This window comes from Suricata suricatta, chromosome 6 (assembly GCF_006229205.1).
Source record: "Suricata suricatta isolate VVHF042 chromosome 6, meerkat_22Aug2017_6uvM2_HiC, whole genome shotgun sequence".
Lineage (NCBI taxonomy): Eukaryota > Metazoa > Chordata > Mammalia > Carnivora > Herpestidae > Suricata > Suricata suricatta.
In genome coordinates, this window is record NC_043705.1 from 122,083,371 (window position 1) to 122,108,599 (window position 25,229).

At 40.9% G+C, this 25,229-nt stretch overlaps 1 protein-coding gene across 1 annotated transcript; it reads left to right on the plus strand.

Annotated features, from left to right (window-relative positions):
• Nucleotides 1-5,337: 5,337 nt before the first annotated feature.
• On the plus strand, nt 5,338-21,695 carry AMACR (alpha-methylacyl-CoA racemase). Its single transcript, XM_029941531.1, has 5 exons — nt 5,338-5,661; nt 8,138-8,281; nt 9,270-9,430; nt 13,882-14,068; nt 20,945-21,695. Exons 1-5 carry the CDS (start codon nt 5,415-5,417, stop codon nt 21,352-21,354), a joined length of 1,149 nt encoding a protein of 382 aa, XP_029797391.1. The 5' UTR covers nt 5,338-5,414; the 3' UTR covers nt 21,355-21,695.
• Nucleotides 21,696-25,229: the final 3,534 nt, after the last annotated feature.

A 25,229-nucleotide genomic window follows, 5' to 3' on the forward strand; every position in this document is an offset into this window, starting at 1 on the left:
TCATTTGCAAATAATCTGGCTGCTCTGTTTTTAATTTAATCGCAACTTTCAGGAACTCCTGAGGTTTGAGGCTCATCGTGCTTTATAATATTTCAAGGACTAGGGTACAGGGGTTATGATGGGGCCAGGCAGGGACAAGGGCACTTGTCAGGACCAAGTTACCAGAAACATTTGTAAAGCCTAGACTGGGAAGTAACACTTTGATCCAGTGGGTCAATATTTATGAATAAAGTATAGATATTTTTAGTAATTCTAGATAGCTTTTAGATAGGAAAAGTATTCACAATGCTCATAAATAATGGACTCCTCCTTTTTTTTTTTTTTATAAGGATACTGCTGTATTTAAATCTTGACTTGTAAAGGCTTGTATTTTTGGATGTGGAATTTTCTCACATCCAAAAGTGGATTTATCAGATCTGCCTTCTTATATTCACTTTTTCCCACTGAGATTCTCGGATTGCAGTAGATCGTTGTTGACTCTGGCCTTCAGAACCACCTCAGGCAATTGTAGATCCACATATAGAGATTCAGTGACCTTCTCTCTCTATTTAGAAATTACCCCAATAAACTTTACACACACTGACATGTCATTTGAGGGAGCTGTAAACTCATTTATATACAGTTAAACTAATGGATGCAAAATATAAGGGCATTCCATTTACAAGACATACAATAAAATCTCTTAACCTTTTTAAAAATAAAAAATGATACGACTTCTTTGATTACCATCTGTAAGGAACATTTATAAAGCAGCTGTGCTCCTTGACTTTTGTCTGTCACTTCCCAAAAGGCATAAATTCAGAAGACAGAACCCCAAAATGGTTTATTTTAAGCAAAGAAAGCATCATTGGAATATGTGTTTACCCTGCTGTAGAATCACATTTAAAAGGCACTAGAGAGATGCCTACCAGACAAATATCATTTAATAAATTCCCTTTGAAGCAATTAGCCCTTGATTAATTTTCTGTAACAATTTGAATTTCCACAAAGGCTTTTAAACTGTGGGTTTAACTGTATTGACTATTCCTACAGCTGGAAGCAAAGAGAAATAGGGCTGCCCTATTCACTTAGTGGGCTCCTAGCTCTGTTCTGTCTTTGACCCTTTCTTTTGATCTATAAATATTTAAAAACTCTTCTTGGCCAACACAAGCAATGTTATTTTAATGTGACTGGATATTAGCCAAAATGTGCTTGATTGGTTGACAGTGTCTTCATGATTTTGCATATGTTCCCTGCCATCCCTGGGGCTATGGGTGTTGAGGTTTATTGTTTCCAAACGACATAAATATTTTGTAAACTGTATTTCCAATAGACATTTGAATGTTGGATGTTGCCCAAAGGGATTTCATGTCTAATGAACATATACCATTAATAAAGTGCCTTAGAAAAAGATACTGACTTAGCTTTAGATACAACTGAGGCATGAAAAATGTAAAAGCATTGTATGGAAATAAACATACTTTTGTTAAATGTGCTGTTTTATAATGTCCTTAATAAAGTTGAATAGTCATACGATTGTAAGTCGCTGTGGTTTGTTAACACAAAGTTAAAATATTTTCATGCAGATGATGCAAACAACCATATATCAATGATATGGGCACAGAACACATTTGTCTACAAAATATTCCACTTTTCAGTTATCCCATTTTTCTGACTTTAACCCTCTGCAATTTTATGACATTGATATTTGGAGGTCCTTTAATGAAATCTGAATATCTCTAAAGGGACAGGATCTTTATCACATACGTAAGATCTTTCTACGTTGATGTATATTCTAGTGTTGTTCTTAGTAGAGACTCTCAGTTGGGTTGCAGGCAGGAGGAAAGGACTTTGTTCAGTCATGCAAATAAGTCCCAGTGGCAAAAAGTAAAGATTTAATAAGGAATGTGAGAAAAGGCCAAGATTGATTAGTTCACAATTTTATCCACGACCATATCTGGTAGACTGGTTTTACAAGTCTTCATTAAACTGAGGTCCTAAAAAGGTAGGTAAAGTCTAAGCAGCCAACTTAATAAAATTCCCATTACCTATTTCCCCCATTCTATCTCCTGCCACCACCTCCCCTCTGGCAATCACTAGTTTGTTCTCTGAATTTGTCCCTGTTTTTTTGTTTATTTGTTCATTTATTTTGTTTTTTAAATTCTACATATAAATGAATTATTTATCTTTATCTATTTGAATTATTTCACTTAGTGTGATACCCTCTAGGTCCATCCATGTTGTCAGAAACGGCAAAATTTCATTCTTTTTTAGGACCAAGTAATATTCCATGGTATATATACCAGGTCTTCTTCATCCATTCATCTATTGATGGGAACTTGGGTTGCTTTCATATCTTGGCTATATAGTAAATAAAGCTTCAATAAACATAGGAGTGCATGTATATTTTCAAATTAGTGTTTTGGTTTTTGGTAAATATCCAGTAGTAGAATTACTGGATCATATGGTAATTCTATTTTTAACTTTCTGAGAAACTTACATACTGTTTTTCCCAGTGGCTGCACCAATATACATTCCCACTGACTGTTACTAGGGTTCTTTTTTCTTTTTAATGTTTTTATTTATTTTTGAGAGAGAGAGAGCATGAGCAGGGGAGGGTCAGAGAGAGAAGGAGTCACAGGATCCAAAGACAGGCTCCAGGATCTGAGCTAGCGGTCAGCACAGAGCCTGACGAGGGGCTCGAACCCATGAACTGTGAGATCATGACCTGAGCAGTAGCCGGACACTCAACCCACTGAGCCACCCAGGCACCCCTAGGGTTCTTTTTTCTCCACATACTTGCCGACACTTGTTATTTCTTGTCTTTTTAATTTGAGCAATTCTGACAGGTGTAAGGGGATACCCCATTAAGTTTTAATTTGCATTTCCCCAACAATTAGTAATGTTGAGCACCTTTTGTGTGTCTGTTGGCCCTCTGGATGTCTTTTTGGAAAAATACCTATTTAGGTCCCCTGCCCAGTTTTAGTTGGATTATAGGTTTTTTTGATGTTCAGTTGTATAAGTTCTTAATATATTTTAGATATTAACCCCTTGGTGGATATATAATTTGCAAATATCTTCTCCCATTCAGTAGATTGCCTTTTTGTTTTGTGGATGGTTTCCGTCATTGTGCAAAAATTACAACATTTTAAAAGAAATACATTCTTTCACTAGCTATTTGTTTATCCTGAAATACTGTTCATATGGAAAACAAGATTGATACTTGATTTGTTTCACTTTTATTTACCAATTCTTAGAATAAAGAGGTCGTGCCCTCGAAATCTTCAAAGGTAATTAATAAGGTCTCTATAAAAGCATTATTTTTAACTTATGATTTGCCATATATTTAATGTGTTTCAATCCACCATAGTCATTATTAGAATTTAATGGCCCGATTTCAATGGTCAGTAGAAGCCCTTCAAGTTAGTTCCTCTATTCTTTTGGCCCAGAATCAGGCTGGGTCTCGCCCAGCAGGGCAGAGATGAGTGGAAACTGTGTACACTTGTATCCCAAGCAGACTTTCGTGCTGTGACCTTCAATGTGACTCCAGTGGCCCAGATCCGGTCAATTGCCTGAATTCAGCAATCTCAGGCAATTGTGTAAACTACTTGATATCCTTCTAATGAGTTGTTATATTTAAGCCAAGAATTCAATTGATCTAAGAGAAAGGAGTAGAAATAGGGAGACAAGTTAGGATAGTAGGATAAGATAGAGTACAAAGAAAGTTCAGAAAAGTGACTGCAATGTAACATCATCTATATAAACTAAAATTGCAAAATATAATAATATAAACCAGAGGTAGTATATAAGTAGTACGCCTATAGCATCGATGGACTGTGAACTATATATCAAAATCATGGGAGTGCTTGTGTCTTTTTTTAAATTTTTAAAAAATGTTTATTTATTTTTGAGAGACACAGAGAGGCAGCGCGAGCAGAGGAGGGTCAGAGAGAGAGGGAGATACAGAATCTGAAGCAGGCTCCAGGCTCTGAGCTGCCAGCACACAGTCTGACATGAGGCTCAAACCCATGAACTATGAGCTCATGATGTGAGCTCAGGTCGGATGCTTAACTGACTGAGCCATCCAGGTGCCACCCTCTCCCCCAATCTTCTTAATAGTTTTGTTAGTTTGCTCAGGCTGCCATAATAAGGCACTACAGGTTGGGTAGCCTAAACAACAGAGAAACATTTTCTCAAGTTCTGGAGGCTTAAAGTCCAAGATCAAGGTATCTTCATGTTTGGTTTCTTCTGAGGCCTTTCTCCTTGGCTTGCAGATAGACAGTCACCTCTGCTATGTCTTCACATGGTCATCTGTCAGTCCTTGCTTTCTATGTTCTAATCTTTTCTTGTAAAGACACCAGCCATATCAATTAGGACCAACCCATATGACTTCATTTTATCTTAATTAACTCTAAATGCTATCTCCAAATACAGTCACATTCTGAGGTACTGCAGGGGGGGGGGCAGGGGGGATGTAGGACTTCAATATATGAATTTTGAAAGGACATAATTCAGCCTCTAACAGGGGATATGTGTCCAATGTAGGAAGAAGAGTCATGTAAGACTCTCCAGATGTCTGATTTGGCTGAGCTTTTCCATGCCCTGTATCTTTGAGCTTCTTACTTGATGCTGGGTAATATCTCTGATTCATGTGAATCCGATCCTGGCTGTTAGCTTAAGCTATTATTCCTGTGCTGTTTGTTTTTTAGAAGAATAGATTGTAAGCAAATATGAAAAAAATCTCATGTCAATCTGGATGTCGTCTGGAACATTCTTTGCAATTTATTTTCTTTTCAGGTTTTTTAAAATAAACATAAAACAAGAGAAGAGGGTAAGGAGGCATATGTCTGAACAACGGTAGGTACATGGGCTAGACAAGGACAAAGAGGTGCTGTATTAATTAAACAAGGAGGCTATTTGACTGATGTGGTTCTAATGTCCTGGCAACCTACTAAGCAAACCAAATTCCAACCCTGTAAACCTGAGAAACCCATCACAAACAGCCAAGTAGACTTTAATCTATCTAGAGCTAATCAATGATTTATTTGTTTTTCTCTATACAAACTTCTCCCCAGAGCCTGGGGATAGAATGCTCCTAACCACTTCCTTTTTGGTGCTGCTTGATTAGATTTTGCTAAAAAAAGAAAATCTTAAAATACTTAACAAGCCTCAGATTACCTTTTAACAGAAGATCTGCAGAGAGGGAGGCAAGGAAAGTCGGCCAGAGTCAAGAGGCAGGCAACCCTCCAAAGGGAAAGCAGCCAAGAGAAAGGAAAACCGCCTATTGGACTAGGCGAGGAGGCGAGGCCACGATCCTCCCGCCGCTGACACTGGGACAGCGGCCTGCGCAGGCGCAGGAGGGAGGGGCCGCTTGGAGGCTAGGCCTCCCGGGTGGTGTGGGTTCGTGAGACTCCTTCCCTTGGAGATCCTGTCCCATGGCGTTGCAGGGCATCCGGGTGCTGGAGCTGGCCGGCCTGGCCCCAGGCCCCTTCTGCGGCATGGTCCTGGCGGACTTCGGGGCCCGCGTGGTGCGTGTGGACCCTCCGCGCGCCAGAGGGGACGTGAGCTTCTTGGGCCGGGGCAAGCGCTCGCTGGCGGTGGACCTGAAGCGGCCGGAGGGGGCGGCCTTGCTGCGGCGCCTGTGCCGCCAGGCGGACGTGGTGCTGGAGCCCTTCCGCCACGGTGAGCCCCGGTAGGGGACCGGACCCGGGAAATCCCCGCCAAAGGGAGGGGCCGGGCCGAATGACAGGCTGCGCCGCCACGCAATGCCCCGTTGCAACACGAACCCTTTCTGGTCACTGACTTTCTAGATTTTTCTGCTGCGTTTACTATTGTTGGTCATTCACCCCTTACTCTGTACTTGGAATCTCAGATGTTGGGGTTGCCCTTGTTCTCAGACCGATTTCTAGCCCCTTCCCAGGATCCTGTTTGTGTCTAATCACTCATTTGGATTCGTCTTTCTTAATTATTTGAGAGCCACGAATCCTGTGAGACTCTATAACGAAAGCCAAGTATTCCCTCCCTGGAAAATTGCATGTAAGTACATAGTCGTTTTTCTACCGTTTTGGGGGTTGGCGTACCCTCTAAAGCCAACTTCAGACCCAGGCTAACTTCTCTGCCGTAAATCCTGGTGTTCCCAAGCTCCAGCTTCAGCTCAATTTATTCTGCTCCCTGGAGTCACCTTTTCCATTCCCACTGTTTTCACCTTTTATAGACAGGTGATGGCCAAATCCGTAACTGTACCCCGGTCTTTTAGGGCCTTTGCCACTGAAATACACAGACCCTGCACATCTCTTAACTGGCTAGCCCCCAGGCACTGCAACTACCATAAATCCCAAAACAAGCACATTATCTTACCTCCGAAAGTAGCGTCTCCTCCTATATTATCTATCTCGGAAATGGAACCAATATGCGCCCAACTGTCTGAATCCGAATCCTGTACCCCATCCATGATTCCAAATATTCTTTTTGTTGTTAAAATTTTTTTTATGTTTATTTATTTTAGAGAGAGAGACAGACTGAGTTGGGGAGAAGCAGAGAGAGAGAGAGAGAGAGAGAGAGAGAGAGAGAATCATTTAGCAGGCTCCAGGCTCTGAGCTGTCAGCACTGAGAGGGACAGGGGCTCCCCATGGGGCTCCAACCAAGAACTGCGAGATCATGACCTGAGCTGAAGTCGGAGGCTTAACCGACTGAACCCCCCCGGGCGCCCCAATGACTGCAAATATTCTTAAATTCATTTGCTTTCAGTTATCAGGAATGCAGACATTCTTCCTTCTTTGCTGCTGTAGCTTCTGTCACACTGTCCTAACAGCCTTTTTATTTTTTTTTAAATTTTTAATGTTTTTATTTATTTTTGAGACAGAGACACAGCATGAGCGGGGGAGGGGCAGAAAGAGAGAGAGAGGAAACAGAATCAGAAGCAAGCTCCAGGCTCTGAGCCGTTAGCACAGAGCCTGATGCGGGGCTTGAACCCATGTCCATGAGATCTTGACCTGAGCCGAAGTCGGAGGCTTAGCCGACTGAGCCACCTAGATGCCCCACAGCCTTTTTAAGATGATGTTGGGGTCTAGTACAAGTTGCATTCATTCTCAGCTACCAGGGCGATCTTGCTCTAGTACAAATCCATAGCTTTGCCTGATACATATAACAAAGTCAGTAAAGGTTTGGTGAGTGAACTGAATGTCTGTGAGACACACAGCCAGCTTGGAGGATTATAATAATTTAGTACGTAGGATTACATCATAATGTAAGAACGCCCCATTTAAAGATGGAGGCTCAGCATGGTTGACTCCAAGATCTTGCAATTAGAAGGAAAGTGGAGCTGTGAATATGGATTAGCTGCCACGTGAGAGGATTGTGGCTGGTGTTTATTTAGGTAGGGGACTAGAGTTTTCTGTAATTTACTGTAACTTTGGGAAGATAAAGACTGTAAATTTATTATATAGCCTTTATTATTTTTAGGCCCAGGAGATTAAAAATACTAGTTATCTGGATTTTGTACAATAAATGCAGTACTTATAAGAGCTCTTAGATGCTATTGTAGCAAATCTTTCCGCGGATATTTTGCTAGGCCTTTTGGGAAGATGCCCATGCTAGGCACTTGAGAAGCCCATGGAAACAGATCGGGTGTGAATCCTGCCCGAGGAGCTTCTAAGCTGATAGGGAAGATGATGGAATCTATGCACACAGAAGCACAGTGTCAGACAGAAGGTCGCAGATGATGATGTAGCCACAGAAAATGAAAAGACCCTAAAAACTTTCCAAAGTGAAAAATTTTGACCAAATTCAGCTCCGGGGTAACTCTTCCAGGAGAAAAAGCCATTTCTAATAAATTACTGAGGAGAGTATTTGGGAAAACCATTAAGACCCCGACCAAAGGAAGGAATGGCCCACTCTGGGGATTGCAGGGATTCAGATCTGCCTGAAGGGAATTCAGGAAGAGCTGGAAGGAAGTAGGATTCTGGGGGCAGAAGTCACACATTCCAGAAATGGTGGGCCTGACTCTTTGCATCCTTAAATATTGGAAACATGGTCAAACCCACACAAGCCTTATCAGTATGACTTGGAAGAGTGCCGTTTTATGTTTGCCGCAGAGACAGGATTGTACCTATCCTCAATTCCTCCCTCTTAAAGAATCGTTGTTCCTTTTCCTCTCGAGGCGTCATGGAAAAACTCCAGCTAGGCCCGGAGATTCTGCAGAGGGAGAATCCGAAGCTCATCTATGCCAGGTTGACTGGATTTGGCCAGTCGGGAAGATTCTCCAGGGTGGCAGGCCATGACATCAACTATTTGGCTTTGTCAGGTATGTTGACAAAATCATTTCTCTACACTTTTTATTTTGTTCCCAATCAAGATTTACAGTGACACTAAAAAGAATTTTTAAAGGCGAAAATTTAAATAGTTATCAGAATCAATAAGGAGAGCATGGTTGTTTGAAAGGGTTGGTTTGTCATAGGACACTTACTCTCAGCCCTTTCACCCCTGACTTAACACATCTGAGGGATGACATACTCTCACTAGTAACAGTTACTTACTACACTTCTCACTACGGCTCTCAGGCGTGACCCTGCCAGGAAGTAAGAGCCTTGATGGTATAGGGGCAGCTGTTCTCCAATTCAAAAATGCTGCTAGAGTTTGATCTGGACTCCCCTTTCCTTCTGCCTCCATTGAGGATCGTTGCCTGAGTCACCATTTTAGACTTCTATGAATACCTGTAGTTTTTGGGTCATATTGTCACTTGACTAGAATTTCTGCCTGCGAGAACGTGTCCTAGCATGGCCTGATCCCAGAATTCTAATTAATTGTGTGTTGTTGAATAAAGGTCTCAAATTTCCTGTGAGCACACGTTTAAAGATTGAAGATAAGAGTGTGGGTAGAATTGTTTTTCCCATCTATTTTAAAATAGAATCACTTTTCTTTTTTCTTGTGTTTGATTATTTTCTTGTATCTCTAATAAGACGGGAAGTGGACTATACTGTTGTTAAGCCTAAATTGCTAACGATTTTTTTCTCAAAACTCAGTGAGTAAAAACTTAGCAATAAAATTCTGAAAGTGCTAGTTGGAATAAAGTCTTAGGGAGGAAAAAAAGAACAAAACACAGAGCCCTGTTGGGGGGAAAAGCCTGTTTATAAATATGCTAACTAGGTTTAGATTTGGAAAAGCATCAGGTACTGGTTTTCACCATGTCAGCAACCGGAATGATTGGTTATTCCTCTTAAGAGGCTCATGTATTTATTTAAAGAGACATTAAATTTACAGTTAGTGTTCCCTGATTTCTTTAAATGATGCAGGTGTTCTGTCAAAGATCGGCAGAAGTGGGGAGAACCCGTATGCACCGCTGAACCTCCTGGCTGACTTCGGTGGTGGTAGCCTCATGTGCACACTGGGCATCTTGGTGGCTCTGTTTGAACGCATGCGCTCTGGCAAAGGGCAGGTCATCGATGCCAGCATGGTAAGTGTTATTGGGGGAGGTGATAAGCCTACCCATTGGTCCAAGTATGGTAGGCGGCTGCCTCAGGTAGTTCTGTGAACAAGATAAGAGATGAATGAGATTTGAAGTTTGAATCCAAATTATCCAGGATATCCTTCAATTGATGATCTTGTTTTTAGAATCAGTTTTCTAAACTTTTCATGGAAGTTCTGATTCCTGCGTTGGTCTCAGCGATTTGCCCCTGCCATTTCTTGTGCTTAGAATACAGTTTTCAAGCAATCTTCATTAAAAACTGGGCTCAGAAAGGAAGTCTCCCTTAGCAGACAGAGAAGGTTTTTATGGGTGCTAAGGTAAAGCTGGGCCAGTGTAGACTGCCCTGTTACATTTAGTATGGGGAGATGCCAGCAGCATGAAGCCTCAGGCTTTTCACTGTCCTGCACTGAGTAGCGCCTTGTGTTAGCGGGGCGCTCTCCCTCTACCATTTCTCCTAGTTCCACTTGGAATACTTTATTTTAAGGACGAGGAAACCGTAGCATAGAAATTTGCCCAAGTTCTCACAGCCATTTGATAAGAGCCCAATCCAGCATTCTGCATATTTGCATTTGGACAGGACTTCGGAGGGAGAATGAAGGATTTGAGGAAGACGAGGTTGGAGGCAGGGGGCGAGTTATTGTGTTGCTGCTGAGAGATAAGAACAAGTGCTGAAGTCGTTGATGGTGGAATGGGTCCGGGTTTAAGGGATATTTGAGATGTAAAATTGGCAGGATTTGGTGGAGCCTTGGCTGTAAGGAGGGAGGGAGGAGTCAAGGTGGCCCCCTTGTGTCTGGCTTGGATGACCTGGTGGACGGCATCCCTGGCACCTGGTGGAGGACTGCCAATGGAAGAGGCAGCAGGGGTGAGTGGTTAACAGCACAGGTTCTGCCACCTGCTCCCTCACCCCAGCTCTGCCGCTGACTGGTTCTGTGATCCTGGGGAAGTTACTCACCTCCCTCTTTCTCAGCTTCTTCTTTGTAAAATGGAGACAATAATGGTACCTACCTCAGAGCACTGTTAGAGAACTAAATGAATTGATCCATTGTTCGGTGCGCAAACAAGCCCTGGCATAGAGGAGGTGCGCTCTCAGAAGTTGGTGTTGTTGTTGTTGTTGTTATTATTGTTATTATAAGAGGAATTCAGTTTGGGTCATTTCAAACTTGAATTTTCTTTCAGATATCGAGACAGAATGAATACTCAGAGTTTGAGACTAGAAACAGTTTATTGTCATTTGGAAGCCGCATGAGACTGTGTGGTCCTCCAGGGAAGGGGAGAGAACACCATATTTGAAGAGTGGGCAGAAGAGGAGAGGCAAGGGCATAACGAGAGCCAAGCAGAGAACTGTGGAGTGTTTCCATGGAAATGAAGGGTAAAGAAAGTGCTAAAAAAAAAAAAAAAAGAAAAAAAAGAAAGATTAGAGGGTCAGGTGTCAGAAGAGACCTCAAAAGTTTCTTTTTTATATATTTTAAGTTTATTTATTGAGAAAGAGAGAGAGAGAGAGAGAGAGAGAGAGAGAACGTGAGCAGGAGAGAAGCAGAGAAAGGGGGGAATCCCAAGCAGGCTCCACCTGTCAGTGCAGAACCCAACATGGGACTTAAACTCATGAACTGATCATGACCTGAACTGAAATCCAGAATCGGAGGCTCAACTGACCAAGTGCCCCCTCAGCAGTTTCGATCTGAACACTCTAAATTGGATTCGTCATTGGTGACCTGTTGGAAAACTATTTCCAAGGCCCTCATCTTGGGGTCTTGGCTTATGCTTCCTTCTCTTTTCTTTACAGGCTAAACCCTGTACTATTTCTGCACCTTCTGATACTCTTACCAGGTTACATCCGCATTGTCCATTGTGTCCATCTCTGAAGTGTGGTGTGTGATCGATCTTTTTTTTTTTTAATATTTATTTTTGAGAGAGAGAGAGAGAGAAGGCACACACATGCACGTGTACAAGTGGGGAAGGGGCTGGGCGGCGGGGACAAAATATCCAAATCAGGCTCTGTGCTAACAGCAGAGTCCAGTGCGGGGCTCAAACTCACAAACTGTGAGATCAGCACCTGAGCTGAAATTGGACACTTAACCCATTGAGCCACCCAGGCACCCCGGTGATTGGTCTTTCTATCTCCCACTCCTGGCCGAGTCCCAGCATGCACTAGTAGCAGTAGCAGCACCTATTTTACACCTGCTCTGTGCCCACGCAGGGGAGGGGTGTTATGTATGTCTTCTGTCTGAGCCACATAGCTCTCTGAAGGAGATATGCTTCCTCTCTTTTGGCATTTGAAGACTTCCAGACTTGCTGAAGTGAACTGCCTTCGACGGCAGGTTCTGGAGGGCATCAGAAGCACCGCCCCCAGGCAGCTGACACTCTCATGAGTGTGAAAACTCAAAACTCATGCTTTCACCACTGCCCTCTCTGGGCATGGTCACGGTGGTCCAAAAGGAATGAGCTAAGAACTAACTTGAGACCTGGGGAGTTTTGAGGAGAATTTAAGATTAACTATTTACGTATTAATAATTTGAATAATTCACTAATGATGTGTAATTTCTTACGTAGAGTCAAATATAAATAAAAGATAATTGCTTTCATCAGACTGTGCCTAATCAGAATTACATGATGATTAGTAAGGTGTTAGTATGCGTGGAAATCAAACTTGATTCAAGGTTCATGCTTGCATTAGGGTAGTATGAGTGTTGGCTAATACCTCAAGGTCTAATGGGTCAGTAAAGCATGGTATTCACTATTTTCTCATCTCTGGGAACCCTTGTGATACAAATAGTTATAGAAGCTGGTAGGTGGGAGCAGATATCTTATTGTTTTAGGCCAGTAGTTTTCAAATGTTTTTAGCAGCAGAATCAAGCCTGCCTGTCATGTCCTGGGCTTGTCTCTTTGTAGTGCTGTCTCCTTGGAAACTGTCAAGTTCAGAACACTGTGGAACCTGGCATCTCTTCTGCTGTGTTTAGCCCTGATCTGGGGAAGTGCACTTGAGCTGGGGTGGGATGGCTGTGCAGTGGCACATAAGCTGTTCATAGTGTTGGTGAGAACAGTGTAGAAGGTTGGGAAACCGAGGCTGCAGTTTTTCTGTATCGAGGGCTCTCGTTCCTGTCAGCTAGGCCACATGTGGGTGAAGGAAAAGAGAAGCCACACACCTGCCTAGCCTCATGAGGAGGCGAGGATTGGAACTGTTATGTCTCTGCTCTCTATTCTTCTATGGTCCCAAATAAAGATCGGATTAAATTTGAGCCTCTTTGTGTCCTGAACGGGCCAAACTGATAGACCCATAACTCTATTAGTGCATCTTTTTTTCAGTTGACACATCAGTACATCTAGTATATGAAAGAGATTTTATGTGTATCTGTATATATGTGTGTATGTATCATTATATGTGGTGTTTCATTCCCTGTGTACATGCATGTGTGTGTATGTATAAATATGGGGACTCTAAAATCTGTGTAACTCACATTCAAAAAAAGCATCTCGTTAGGCAACGTACACAAACTATACATACTATTTGGTGTGTCAGATGTCAGAGCCGTAACATTAGGTGTCGTGAAATTTCAAGTTAAAAGGGAAAGTTGGGATGTTCTAAAAAAAATAGCCAGTAACTATGAAAAATTCCGTGGGCCTCCCAATTCCAACTATTTGACATGAGGATGCTTTATGGCCTTCTCCCTGGGGTTCAAGAATTATGAGAATCATAAAGCCATAGAGATAGGGAAGTAGTCTTCTTTGGAGCCACATGGATCCAGCCTTGTGGCAGTTACACCTGAGGATCTGAATCCATTCCTGTTGTTTCAGAACTCAGTGGGATGTTGGCCTTCCCAAACTAGTTTGTCTGGACTCAGAAAACCTGTACACTGCCGCTCACATTGTTATGTTTATTTTATAACTTTCTACTGATTGTTAAAGTATAAACATTCAAATAAGTTTTCTTGGGCTTGGAGTCAAACTAAAATAAGCTAAATTTAACTGTGATGTGGTTTACCTTTAAAATGTGATGGTTTGATGTTATCTATGTGTATGTGATTATAGGTATTGAGATCCAAAGGCTGATTTTTCAGAACCTCTTTGCTTTATTTTTAACTTTTATCCTGACAGTTTTTAATGTATATAATCATAGAGAGAATATGTAATGAATTTCCGTGTACCCTCACTTGGCTTAAAAAATTATCAACATTTGGCAGTTTTATTTGAAAGGAAGAACAAAAGTAGTTCCTTCAGAGTCTTTTCTGAACAGTATTTTTGGAACTGAATAATGGAGAAACCCTATACCATAAACCTGTTCTAACACACTTTCTTGAAAGTTCAAGAAGTTGTGCCATAAGATAGTCTTCCTGTGCTCTAAGAAACATTGTTACACAAATGTTAAAATCTAAGCAGAAATCAATCATGCTTTTATAGTTTAAATGTCTGGATTCATCTTGTATTCTGTTTCTGTTCCAAAGGTGGAAGGAACAGCGTACCTCAGTACTTTCCTGTGGAACTCTCAACAAACAGGACTGTGGGAACGACCCCGAGGTCAGAACATGCTAGATGGTGGAGCACCTTTCTACACAACTTACAGGACCGCAGATGGGGGTTTCATGGCTGTCGGAGCAATTGAACCCAAGTTCTACAAGCTGCTAATCAAAGGTAAGTAAATGCATGTGCCTTCCTCACTCCCTCCCCTTTTCTTGTGGATGTTCTTTAATCTGTATTTTTGGGCCTTTTAAATTCATTGTCTTTATTATATGTCCACGTTATGATTAACCTCATTATAGCCATCTTTATATTGTGGGGCATTTCCCTTATGTTTAAATTGACAGGTACTTTCACGAGTCTATAAAATAGCTCAGAGGTTAACAAAATAATCCAATTTGTGGGAGTTCAATTTTTTATTACATTTGGTACTCAATAGTGTTGGATATTTATGTCGCCCTTGTGTGCCCACGTCTTATCCTGAGAAAGGAGGTTCTCGTTCTCCCAGTTCTTAGTCCTTACTAGATGTTCTCCACGGGATACCAGAGTACAGAGCGACTTTGGTGAATAAGATTTTGTTGGGATATGTTATTATCACTTGATGCTTCCACAGTTTACCTTTCTTGCAGATTCTTGTTTTATTTGTATGGGGCCACGAGTTAGGAGAATTTGTGATCTCTTCTTCCCTAATCCCTAATTAAATAATTGGACTAACATTATTTGTTATTTGTTCCTGTAAAATGTTTGAATTTAAAGTTTACCTTACAGATAATTTTAGAATATACAATGAAGTGATGTGACAAGCTGGTCATGGTGCGTCTGTCTTTTCAACTTTATGTTTGGGGGTTCATTGTTATGTTTGGTAGCTTCTCAGATGTAATATACTACTCAAAGTTGTTTGCATATAGCTGAAATCATTGGGTTTTTTTTGCTAGCATGAGAAAACATTTTATAATCAACAATATTAACTTCCCTAACTTAAGTATAGTTGGAAAACTGTCCAACAAAATGGTTTATGTAGATCATAAAGGCCTTTCTGTTAAAAAATTAAAACTAGGAATAGAGGATATTAGTTCAAAATTAAGGACAGAACAAGGCTATGTGAGGGTCAGCACTCTTACCTCCATGGTGCAGGGCCTTGGAAGGCAGCAGGGATATAGCATGGTGGAGTGTGTACCTGACATAAACCTTGGATATTTATGCATTGTCTATACAGAATTTAAATGTAATAATTAAACTGACTGAACTTCAGTCAGTTTTTGTTTTGGTTTTTAGGGAGCACATGAGTGGGGGACAGGGGCAGAGGGAGAGAGGCAAAGGGAGAGAGGGAGAGAGAATCATAAGCAGGCTCCATGATCAGCACAGAGCCCAACACAGGGCTCGATCCATGTCCCTAGATCATGACCTAAGCCAAAATCAAGAGTTGGATGCTCAGTGGACTGAGCCACCCAGATGCCCATCAGTCAGCTTTTTGTTGTCATCATTCACAGACAATTCTAAATGACAATGATAAAATGTACTCATTGAAAAAGATTTTGTTAGGACAGCCGGGGTGGCTCCCTTAGTTGAGCATCTGACTTCGTCTCCGGTCATGATCTCAGGGTTTGTGAGTTCGAACCCCTTGGCAGGCTCTGTGCTGACAGCTCAGAGACTGGAGCCTGCTTCAGATTCTGTGTCTTCCTCTCTCTCTGGCCCTCCCCCACTTGTGCTGTGTCTCTTTCTCTCTCAAAAATAAATAAACAAAAAAAGAAAAAAGGAAAAAACTTGTTGGTTTGTGTTCTAAATAATTGCGACAGCTACTATTGAGTTCTAATAACAAAGATAAGCTCCAGCACATTTTTATTACTTATCCTTTAGTAAATATTGCATAGAAATTATTCAGAGAACTCCCAGTTTTACAGTCTAACTCCAGTATTTCTTTTAAAAATTTGTATAGTTTCAATACCCACATTGAGGTCTCTGTTACATTATGATTAATTTTTGTATATGGTGTGAGGTAAGGGTCCAACTTTTTTTTTTTCATATGGCTATCCAGTTTTCCCAGCACTATTTGTCAAAAAGACTATTCTTTCTCCATTGAATGGTTTTGGCATCCTTGTTGAAAATCAGTTGCCCATAATTGTAAGGGTTTATTTTTGGACACCGTTCTGTTCCATTGATGTACATGTTTATCCTTATGTCCGTACCACATTGTATTAATCATTGTAGCTTTGTAGTAAGTTTGAAATTACGAAACGTGAGTCTTCCAGTTCTTCCACTCTTGTTCTTTTTCAAGATCGTTTGGCTATTCAGGTTCCATTTCCATATGTATTGTTTTTAACACTTATTATTTTTGAGAGAGAGCATGAGTCAAGGAATGGTAGTGAGAGAGGAAGACACAGAATCTGAAGCAGGCCCCAGGGTCTGAGCTGTCAGCACAGAGCCTGATGGAGAACTCAAACCCATGAACCATGAGATCATGACCTGAGACAATGTCAGACACCCAACTGACTGAGACACCCATTAGCCCCCCATATGTATTTTAGAATCATCTTGCCAATTTCTGCAAAAAAGGCAGCTGGGATTTTTATAAGGGCTGTGCTGAATCTGTATATCAAGCTGGGGATGGGCATCTTACCAATATTAAGCCTTAATATCCATGAACATGTGCTTTTCATTTATTTAAGTCTATAATTTCTTTCAGTGATACTTTATAATTTTCAGTGGACAAAAACCTGCACTTATTTTGCTAAACTTATAGTGAAGAATTTTATTATTTTTTATGCAATTGTAAATGGTATCATTTTTGTATTGTTCATTCTTAGTGTATAGAAATATAGAGTATATAGTTATTTTTGTATATTGGTTTCACTGAGCTCATTTTTGTTCTAAGTGTGGATCTCTGAGTTTATCTTGCTTGAATTCCTTAAGATTCTTGGATGTGCAACTAATTTGTTTTTCATCAACTTTGGGAAATTTTCAGACCTTCTTTTTTCAAAGGATTTTCTCTGCCTTTTTCTGTCTCTCTTCTTCTGAGACTCCCTTAATGCTTATGTTGGTGTGTGTGTGTGTGTGTGTGTGTGTGCGTGTGCACGTGTGCATGCACATTTAGCTTTATTGTAATAAAGCAACTTGTGTACTTTTAACATTTAGAACTGAGCATCCTTTTTCCTTTCCTCTGAAACAAAACTTAAAAATAAACAGGGACAAAATTACAATAGACAGACAATGTTAGTTCCAGTTAAGGTCCTACAGGTGATAAGATTCTCCTATCAAGTGGGAGGGCTCAAGTCATCATTAGGAGAGAATTTTATTTTAAAATGTCATCTAAAACGGCAAAGATGTCTGTTCAACATCATAATTAAACATGCCAGTGGAGAAGCCCTGTTGTCAAAATGCTCGCCCAAACATCTCAAACCCACCCTTTGCTGACCTTCTTTAACTCCATTTCTTAAAGCTTTTCTTTCTTTCTTTTTTTAAACAAGGGAAAGTAGACAGACACATGTTGGTAAAAGCTAACTGCCCGTATTCACATACAGACACGGAGTAATCTCTGAGCCCAACATTCAGAGAAAGAAGGAAACAAGCTGCAATTCTGTGCACTGCTCCACAAGGGCCTAGCACCCTCCGGCTTCCAGCAGAGCTAAGGGAGCAGAAAAGTTTTCTTTTTTCCCCACAGAGCACAGTGGTGTTGATTCCATTAAGTTTTTGTTGGGACAGGAAGGAATAAAAATGAATGTGGAGGAGAAAGGGATAGAAATTCTTTTCCCACTGTTTTCTGCTCAAGGTATTTCCCCCCAGATAAGGTGAAAACCATGGTATAATGGGAGAGAAAAGGGACTTAAAAAAAAAAAAAAACAGGACTGGGGCAACTGGGTGGCTCAGTTGGTTAAGCTTCTGACTCTGACTCGGATCATGATCTCATGGTTCATGAGTTTCAGCCCTGCGCCAGGCTTTGTGCTGAAACCTCAGAGTCTGGAGCCTGCTTCAGATTCTGTGTCTTCCTCTCTCTCTGCCCCTCCCCTGCTTGTGCTCTGTCTCTCTCTGTCTCTCAAAAATAAATAAACATTAAAAAAAAAAAAAAACCCAGGACAAATGAGCCTAAGATAAGGGTGGGGACAAGGGCTGCAACTTGCTCTCAGGGACTGGAGAAAATTAAAATAGGAAGGTTGGAATCTGTTATTATTCCATTAGTCATCTTCTCCTTCCTCCCCCTCTCCTTCCTCCCCCTCATTGTCATCTTCATCACCTTCATCCTCATCTCCTTATTCATCAGTATCTTCCAATCCTTCTTCTTCTCCTCCTTCTCCTGGCCCTCCTCCCCCTCCCCCTCCTTCTCCTTTCTCTTCTTCGTCATCGATATTGGGAACCAAGTAGTACTTTAATAGATTTGATCAAATATCTTTATGACCTCTCCCAACTCATCTGCACCTGCATCCGAATGGTCAGTAAACCAGGTGAAGAAGCTCTCTGGCTCCACATGCTGTCTCTTTCTGCTGGCTTTCTCCTGCAGTTGACATGGACATGTCACCAAATCCTTCCAGGATTCCATTTGATTTTTGTGGATTTTGAAGATGGGCCACCACTCTCATTCAGATGGAATTCTTTGGAGAGAACTTTATTTTCAAAATAAGGGCTTTCTTCAAAATAAAAATCTATTCTGTAACCTGATTTAATATCTTCAAATTCTGTCACTTCAACTCTTGTCAAATAATGCAGCACCTCTTCATCTTCCTTTCTTTTTGACAGATGTTGTTACCCCATTGTGGGATCATTGCATACTTACAACATGAATTTTTGTTTAATATATGCCTAATATTGTGCTACAGCAAAGTAAAGTTTATGGCATGTACTTAAAATAATAATTATAATAAGTATTTTGTGTCATTGTGTGTATGTATATGCATGTGTTACATGTATACATAAGATCGCTTTTTGGAAATCAAAACATGCTTTCCCAAGGTTTAAATAGTGTCTGAGTCTACAGGCCAGTCCTTAAAAGTCTGTTTCACTTAAAATACCAGGAATTTAATAATTGATTATGCTATAAAAACTAGCTACAATCTACAATTGTATTCATGTGGGGGAGTGGTTTTAGAGTTCCATACAGGAATGTCAAGAGCACAAGAAACAGTCTATCCTAAACAATTGGTAGTTAGTCCTGTGGCCTTGATCAGAGTCATGGGCAGGATGGGAAACTGTGGGCTGAGAATGGATGATAAGACAGTGGAAAAGCTGGGGTGTCAGAGTTAGGGGTAGGGAGCTGGGGTCTTTTGATTTCTAGTGTTTTTCCAGTATACAGACTATAATCTGTGAGACCGTTAATTTCAAATGTAATGTCTGTTACAGAGAGAGCATATTGGGTCCAATTTTATTTAGTATTATGATTCTATTTTATTTTTTTATTTATGTTTTTATTTATTATTGAGACAGAAATAGAGCGTGAGTGGAGGAGGGGCAGAGAGAGAGGGAGACGCAGAATCTGAAGCAGGCTCCAGGCTCTTAGCTGTCAGCACAGAGCCTGATGCCGGACTCAAACCCACAAACTATGAGATCGTGGCCTGAGCCAAAGTTGGCCGCTTAATTGACTGAGCCGCGCAGGCGCCCCATATTCTGATTTTAAAAAACGGTTTGAAAAGCATGCAAAGACGTTTCTAACAGTAGCTATGATCTACATCACTATTTTTTTGGCTAACTGGTCATTTTATTTCTTTTTCAACCGCAGAGTTTGGGGTAATTAGGAAAAAAGAAACAAAGTGAACTACATCCTTAGGAACCTTTTTTTTTTTTTTTGGGAGATATAGTGATAAACCAGAAGTTATGGCTCCATGTTTTTCCTTGTATTTGAATGGAACAAGTAGCTACAGAGGAAAATTTACTTGTTTATCCACAGGTATCTTTTCACAACTATCCAGAACTATATGAGTTCTCCTTATTATCTTACATATCCCAAAACCCCAAGAAGAGCCTGCAGTATTCTTGTCTACCTTCTTCTGTAGGGATTTTCTTCTTCAGAGCAGCTTAGTCATTGCGCTTCTACGTGATAGGGAAGGGAAGGATCTTACAAGTGAGCATTATGAGATTAGCTTGCCTGAACTTATACAAAATCACATGCATAAGAAGATCCTTTTATTATTATTCCACTCTGAGATACACACTTAAAAACCCTCTTCCACATGGGAATAGAAAATGATATTTACACCAAACTCTAGTAAAGTAGCCTTTTGGGTATGATGTAATCAGCACTGGAGTTCAAGTGGATCTGCAGGGGTAGGTGCTTGTAGTTAATAAAGGAAGCACAGAGCCAGTCTGGGGCCTGATGAGCCATCCTTTCTGTTACGTCCGAGCTGGATACTTTCATCTTCTCTCCACCATATGTTGATGGGCCTTTCGGGGTCTCCCTCCTGCCTGACACAAAAGTCTGTGTGCCCCACTCATGATCTGGCTCGTGGATCCCTTTCTGTCCTCTTTGCCAAAGGAGCAGTTTGTTGTGTGTGTCTTTGGTTACCTTACAGATCCTTTGTTCCTAGTTCACAGCAGTTTTGTAAGAGGGTATTGAGTCAAATATCACTCAATTTTATATTACACATGTAATATAAAATTGCAATCTTGAATTTAATCATTTTTCTTCAGGCTTCTTCCTGAACTAACTGGGTTAGTTGTGTGTAAAGTTGTTTAAATTTTATCTTTGTTGGGTACACTATATGAAGTGTGGGGTTATTTGAATTCAGTATGACAGTAACATCCTGAGGAAATTTCTTTTTGAAAACCTACTCAGGGAAAAAATATCAATTTCTTGAAACTAGACCTTTACAGAGAGACTACTTTTGATGAAATGTAAATAATAAAATCTTGGCAGTGGGAAGTCTGTTTTCAGTTCTACTACACCTTTGTCCTTTCCAGCTGTTGGCTCCAACTTCAAGTTGAGTTTGAATTTCTTCTCTTGACCTATTTGAGAAACCCTTGCAGAAAATCCTATTTGGAACACTATTGTGAGGTCAAACTCTTTTTATTGATTATAATCACTCTACCCAAAGCATAATAATTTAAGGAATTGTGTTTTTATCTCAGGACTTGGGCTAAAGTCTGATGAGCTTCCTAATCAGATGAGCATGAATGATTGGCCAGAAATGAAGAAGAGATTTGCTGATATATTTGCAGAGAAGACCAGAGATGAGTGGTGTCAGATCTTCAATGGCACAGATGCGTGTGTGACTCCAGTTCTGACCTTTGAAGAGGTTACCCAGCATGATCATAACAAAGAACGGGGCTCATTTATCTACGATGAGGACCAGGGTGTGAGTCCCTGCCCTGCACCTCGGCTGTCAGACACCCCAGCTCTCCCTTCTTCCAAAAGGGGTCCTTTCATCGGAGAACATACTGAAGAGGTACTTAAAGAGTTTGGGTTCAGTCAGGCAGAGATCAATCAGCTTACCTTAGATAAAGTTATTGCAATTAACAAGCCAAGAGCTAGTCTCTAAATTTCAGGCCTCACAGCTCAAGTGAGTTGAATACTGCATGTTCAGTATAGAATAACACCTAAAATTGTATGTATGGAAACTACAAAGGAACAGTATCATGATGGAGCAGCTCTTCTAGTCAAGAAACAAGACTTAGGACACAGTAATGATTGAGTTCTGAAAATGGTTAATATCACAACTCTTGATTTAGGAATGGTTTCAGTTTACTACCTAATTGTGGCAGTTTTTCTGATTTTCAATTTACTTGATAGATTATATTTTTAATATTAAATTAATAATGTATTTTAAATGAATGAATATAATGCTTTTAATTAAATAAAGCCTTCCCCCCACAAAGTTTACTTCTGCTTTTACGTTTCTGAAAAGCTTTTAAGAAAGACCTTCAAATAGCACTTAAAAAGCAATTTGTGACTCATTTAAGTAGCTTTGCCTCTACTGTTTACCAAAACGAAGTCCTTAGATAGGAAAGTTTGATCCTTTTAATGTGATAAGAAAATCTTCCAGCAATGTCTTGGAAATTAGAATTTTAGAAAAGGTTCTTGATGTTTCCTTCAGAGAACCCCCACTGCCCATCTAGACCTGCTCTGTGTGGCTGCCTCTTAGCATCACCCCCACATCTCTTAGTAAAGGGCCATCCATTAGAAAGTCCTGCTAGACTCTTCCTCCTCTTGCAGGTCTCTGGCCTCCATTCCCATCATATCTGCCTCTGCCCCCGGTACGCCCATGGCTTACCCCTCACTTCATTCAGGTCACTGCTTGCGGGGGACCAGCCCACGCACCCCAGTTGAAAGGTCCCGAGTAGGAGGTTGGTGTTGGCACAATATCTCTAGGGAAGAAGACAGACCAGACAGACCAGACAGACCAGACAGACAACGTGGATGGTGGTAAAGCCACACTTTGTTAAGATAGCCAGGGTCTTATATACCATGGGTGATTACATCATTTCTTTAATGGTTACATAGTTCAAGGCCCCTGAAGCAAAGACGTGCTCCGGAAAAGGTCATTTTTATCAGGACAGTAGTAAATAACCAGAACAATCAAGTCATTACAAGAGAGGGATTCCCTAATAATAGTCTGGCTCCAAGCGGAAGATGAGCCTGAAGAATTCGATGAGGAGATTTACATTTCTTAAGGTTCTTCATCAGTTATTCAAGGGTAAGATGCTCATCCATTAACAAGCAAATCTTTGACAGACAAAGTAAGGGAAGGCTGGAGTTACTGATTGACCCAAGTTGATTCAGAGCCTAAAAGTATATGTCTCTTTGCAAAGCAACGAGAAAATCATAGACAGGATGAACAGAAGCCACACGTGAACTATGCGGGAGGTTTTTTGGCCTACTGGGCCCCAACAACTGCTCAAATGCCACCTTAGGGAGTACCCTTTCCTGCCCCCTCCCTAATATGGCGGCCACCTTCTCGCTGGCTTTCCCCTCTCCTGTCTTATTACTGACATTATATTGATTAAGCCCAGCCCTCTTAACCAATTATCTCTTAACCAGTGCACACTAGAATGGAAGCTTTAGGAAGAGCTTCCTAGGTTTTATTCGTAGGTTAAATCCTCAGTTCCTGGATCAGTTCCTGGCCCATAATAGAAACTTTGTAAGCATTTATTAAAGAAGTAAAGCTCAATAGCGAAGTGCTGTTGGTGTCCACCTTCATTGCTCCATACTGATCCCCTCTGCCCTACGTCCATTGCTGCCTTCACTCAGACCCCTATTACCTCTTTCTTGGACCACTGCTCAGCTTGCCTACCTGACTTCCACTTCCAGTACCACTGACCCCCCTTTTTTAATCCAGTTACTCTACTAGTAATCTTTACCACATCAAACTGGTCTTTTTGTCCTATAAAATTCTTTAGTGGTCCTCTTTTTTTTTTTCCCTATGTAACAAATATAAATCCATTTATGTAGCATATCAACCCCTTTTTATAATAAGATGTCTACCTACCTGTCCAGTCCCGTCTCTGTTCCCCAGCATTTTCTATTGGAGTGCCTTAAGTTTCTAATTATGTGATGGTCTCTTTTGCTTCCATTCCTTTCCATATTCTGTAGCATTTTCCAGGACTAGCAGTATTCCTAGCCCCTTTTCCTCCAGCTTGTTGATTTAGCAAATTTAGACTTGGCTCAAACAGCCTTCTTTGTGAAACTTGTTGTTCTCAGCCTACGGCAGTTTTATACAATAATTATGAAATATGAGTTAGATACCAGTGGGTTCAAATATCACTCAATCACTGGTGAGTCCATATGCTTGTGACTAGGTGCTCAGTAATTGTTAGTTCTCTTCTTAGGGATCTTTCCTAGGTTCCATTGAACTTTGTACACATCTCCAAGGACAGTCATTGCTTTTAGTATAGTTTATGTAACTCTTCACTAGGTCCTAGCTCCTCGAGTGGTTGCGTTAGCACAGAAGAGAATCACCTGTAGACACTGTTAAAATACAGATTCCTAGGCCCAACCCTAGAGATTCTAATGCAGTGTGTTGAGGGCAAGACCCATGAATTTGCAGTTTTGCTAAGCTTCCTGGTGATTTTAGTGCTTCTGGTTCAAAGACTACACCTTGAGTGGCTGTCCTATTAGATAGAAACAAACTCTTTTTCGTTTTGCTACTGTCATAATAGATGTTCAAAAATATCTGTTGAAGGGTTGTTGAGGGAAAGGGTAAAAGCCAATTGGCAAAAATCTGTAAATAAGCAGATGGACTAGCTCAAAATATTGATTTCTGTGATTGATTGACTTTATACCAAATGTTTGAATGAAAAATTGGTTTCGTAGTGTATACTTTTTAGAAAATACATGTATGTGAATAAGGCTAATAGATTTTGTTAATGACCCATACTTTTCTTCTGAAGAGACTAAGCCCTGAGCATAAAATGCTATGCTTCCTCTTTGGTTATCTTTTGACAAACTATACACTTAGAAATAGGCAAGGTGGTAGGTGAGGAGAACCTAGGAGGTTATAAGGAGGATGGAGGAGAAGCAGACAATTGGAAATGGCAAATTCTAGTGAGAGGCAAATTATAGTCTTGAATACATAGGAATTTTATTCTTGTGTGTGTAGCTTAATATACATTGATTTACACTTTCTTTTGATCCTGCAATGTAGGAAGTGATGGGATCTGCACACTGTATGATGATTAATCAAAGACATGGAACGAGGTGACCAGTTGCATCCAGGCCTCTTTGTGCACATTTTAGGCTTCAGTCACAATTATATTGCACTTTATAATTTGCAAAATACTTTTACCTATGTCACATTAGGATGCCTTCAACTTCAAGTCACAATATCCAAAACATAAACCATTTTGGCTCACCTACCTCAAATTGAAGGATGTTGAGTTTTAGGATCACCTGAAACCAGTTACTCAGACCCTATTTCCCTGCATTCCTGTGGCTCTGCCGATAAAATTGCCATCCTCCAGATACTCACTTTATCCTCAGCCTGGTAACAAGTTCTGGATCTCATATCCACACACAGGGACATCCAGAAGAAGAGATTGCCTCAGGAACACTCAGCAAATCTTGTGTCTCCTTTGATGGAGTTAAGTCCTCCACCAGTCTCTGTCAGAGAAGGTAGGGTTGTCCTTGGAGAAAACCAGCCTGCTTCTAGAGCTCCCCTGGCCTGAGCACATGGGCGTGTGAGGAAGGGGTGGATTCCGGAATATAATCCAGGTCCCATCCTGACGGACAGTGGGAGAGTGGACAGTGGGTGTTGGGTAGGCAGCCACAGATGTACATTACTTACAGTATCCCAGTCTCTCTTCAACAATCACTGTGGACGTGCCTGGATGCCTCAGTTGGTTTAGTGTCCAACTTTGGTGCAGGTTATGATCTCATGGTTCATGGGTTCAAGCCCCACATTGGATTCTGTGCTGACAG

What these genes read in the sequence shown, in the direction of transcription:
- AMACR (XM_029941531.1), top strand. Translation starts at nt 5,415, where the DNA reads ATGGCGTTGCAGGGCATCCGGGTGCTGGAGCTGGCCGGCCTGGCCCCA. An exon ending in CAACTATTTGGCTTTGTCAG is followed by an intron (nt 8,282 to 9,269) that starts GTATGTTGACAA and finishes TAAATGATGCAG; the next exon opens with GTGTTCTGTCAAAGATCGGC. An exon ending in CTACAAGCTGCTAATCAAAG is followed by an intron (nt 14,069 to 20,944) that starts GTAAGTAAATGC and finishes TTTTTATCTCAG; the next exon opens with GACTTGGGCTAAAGTCTGAT.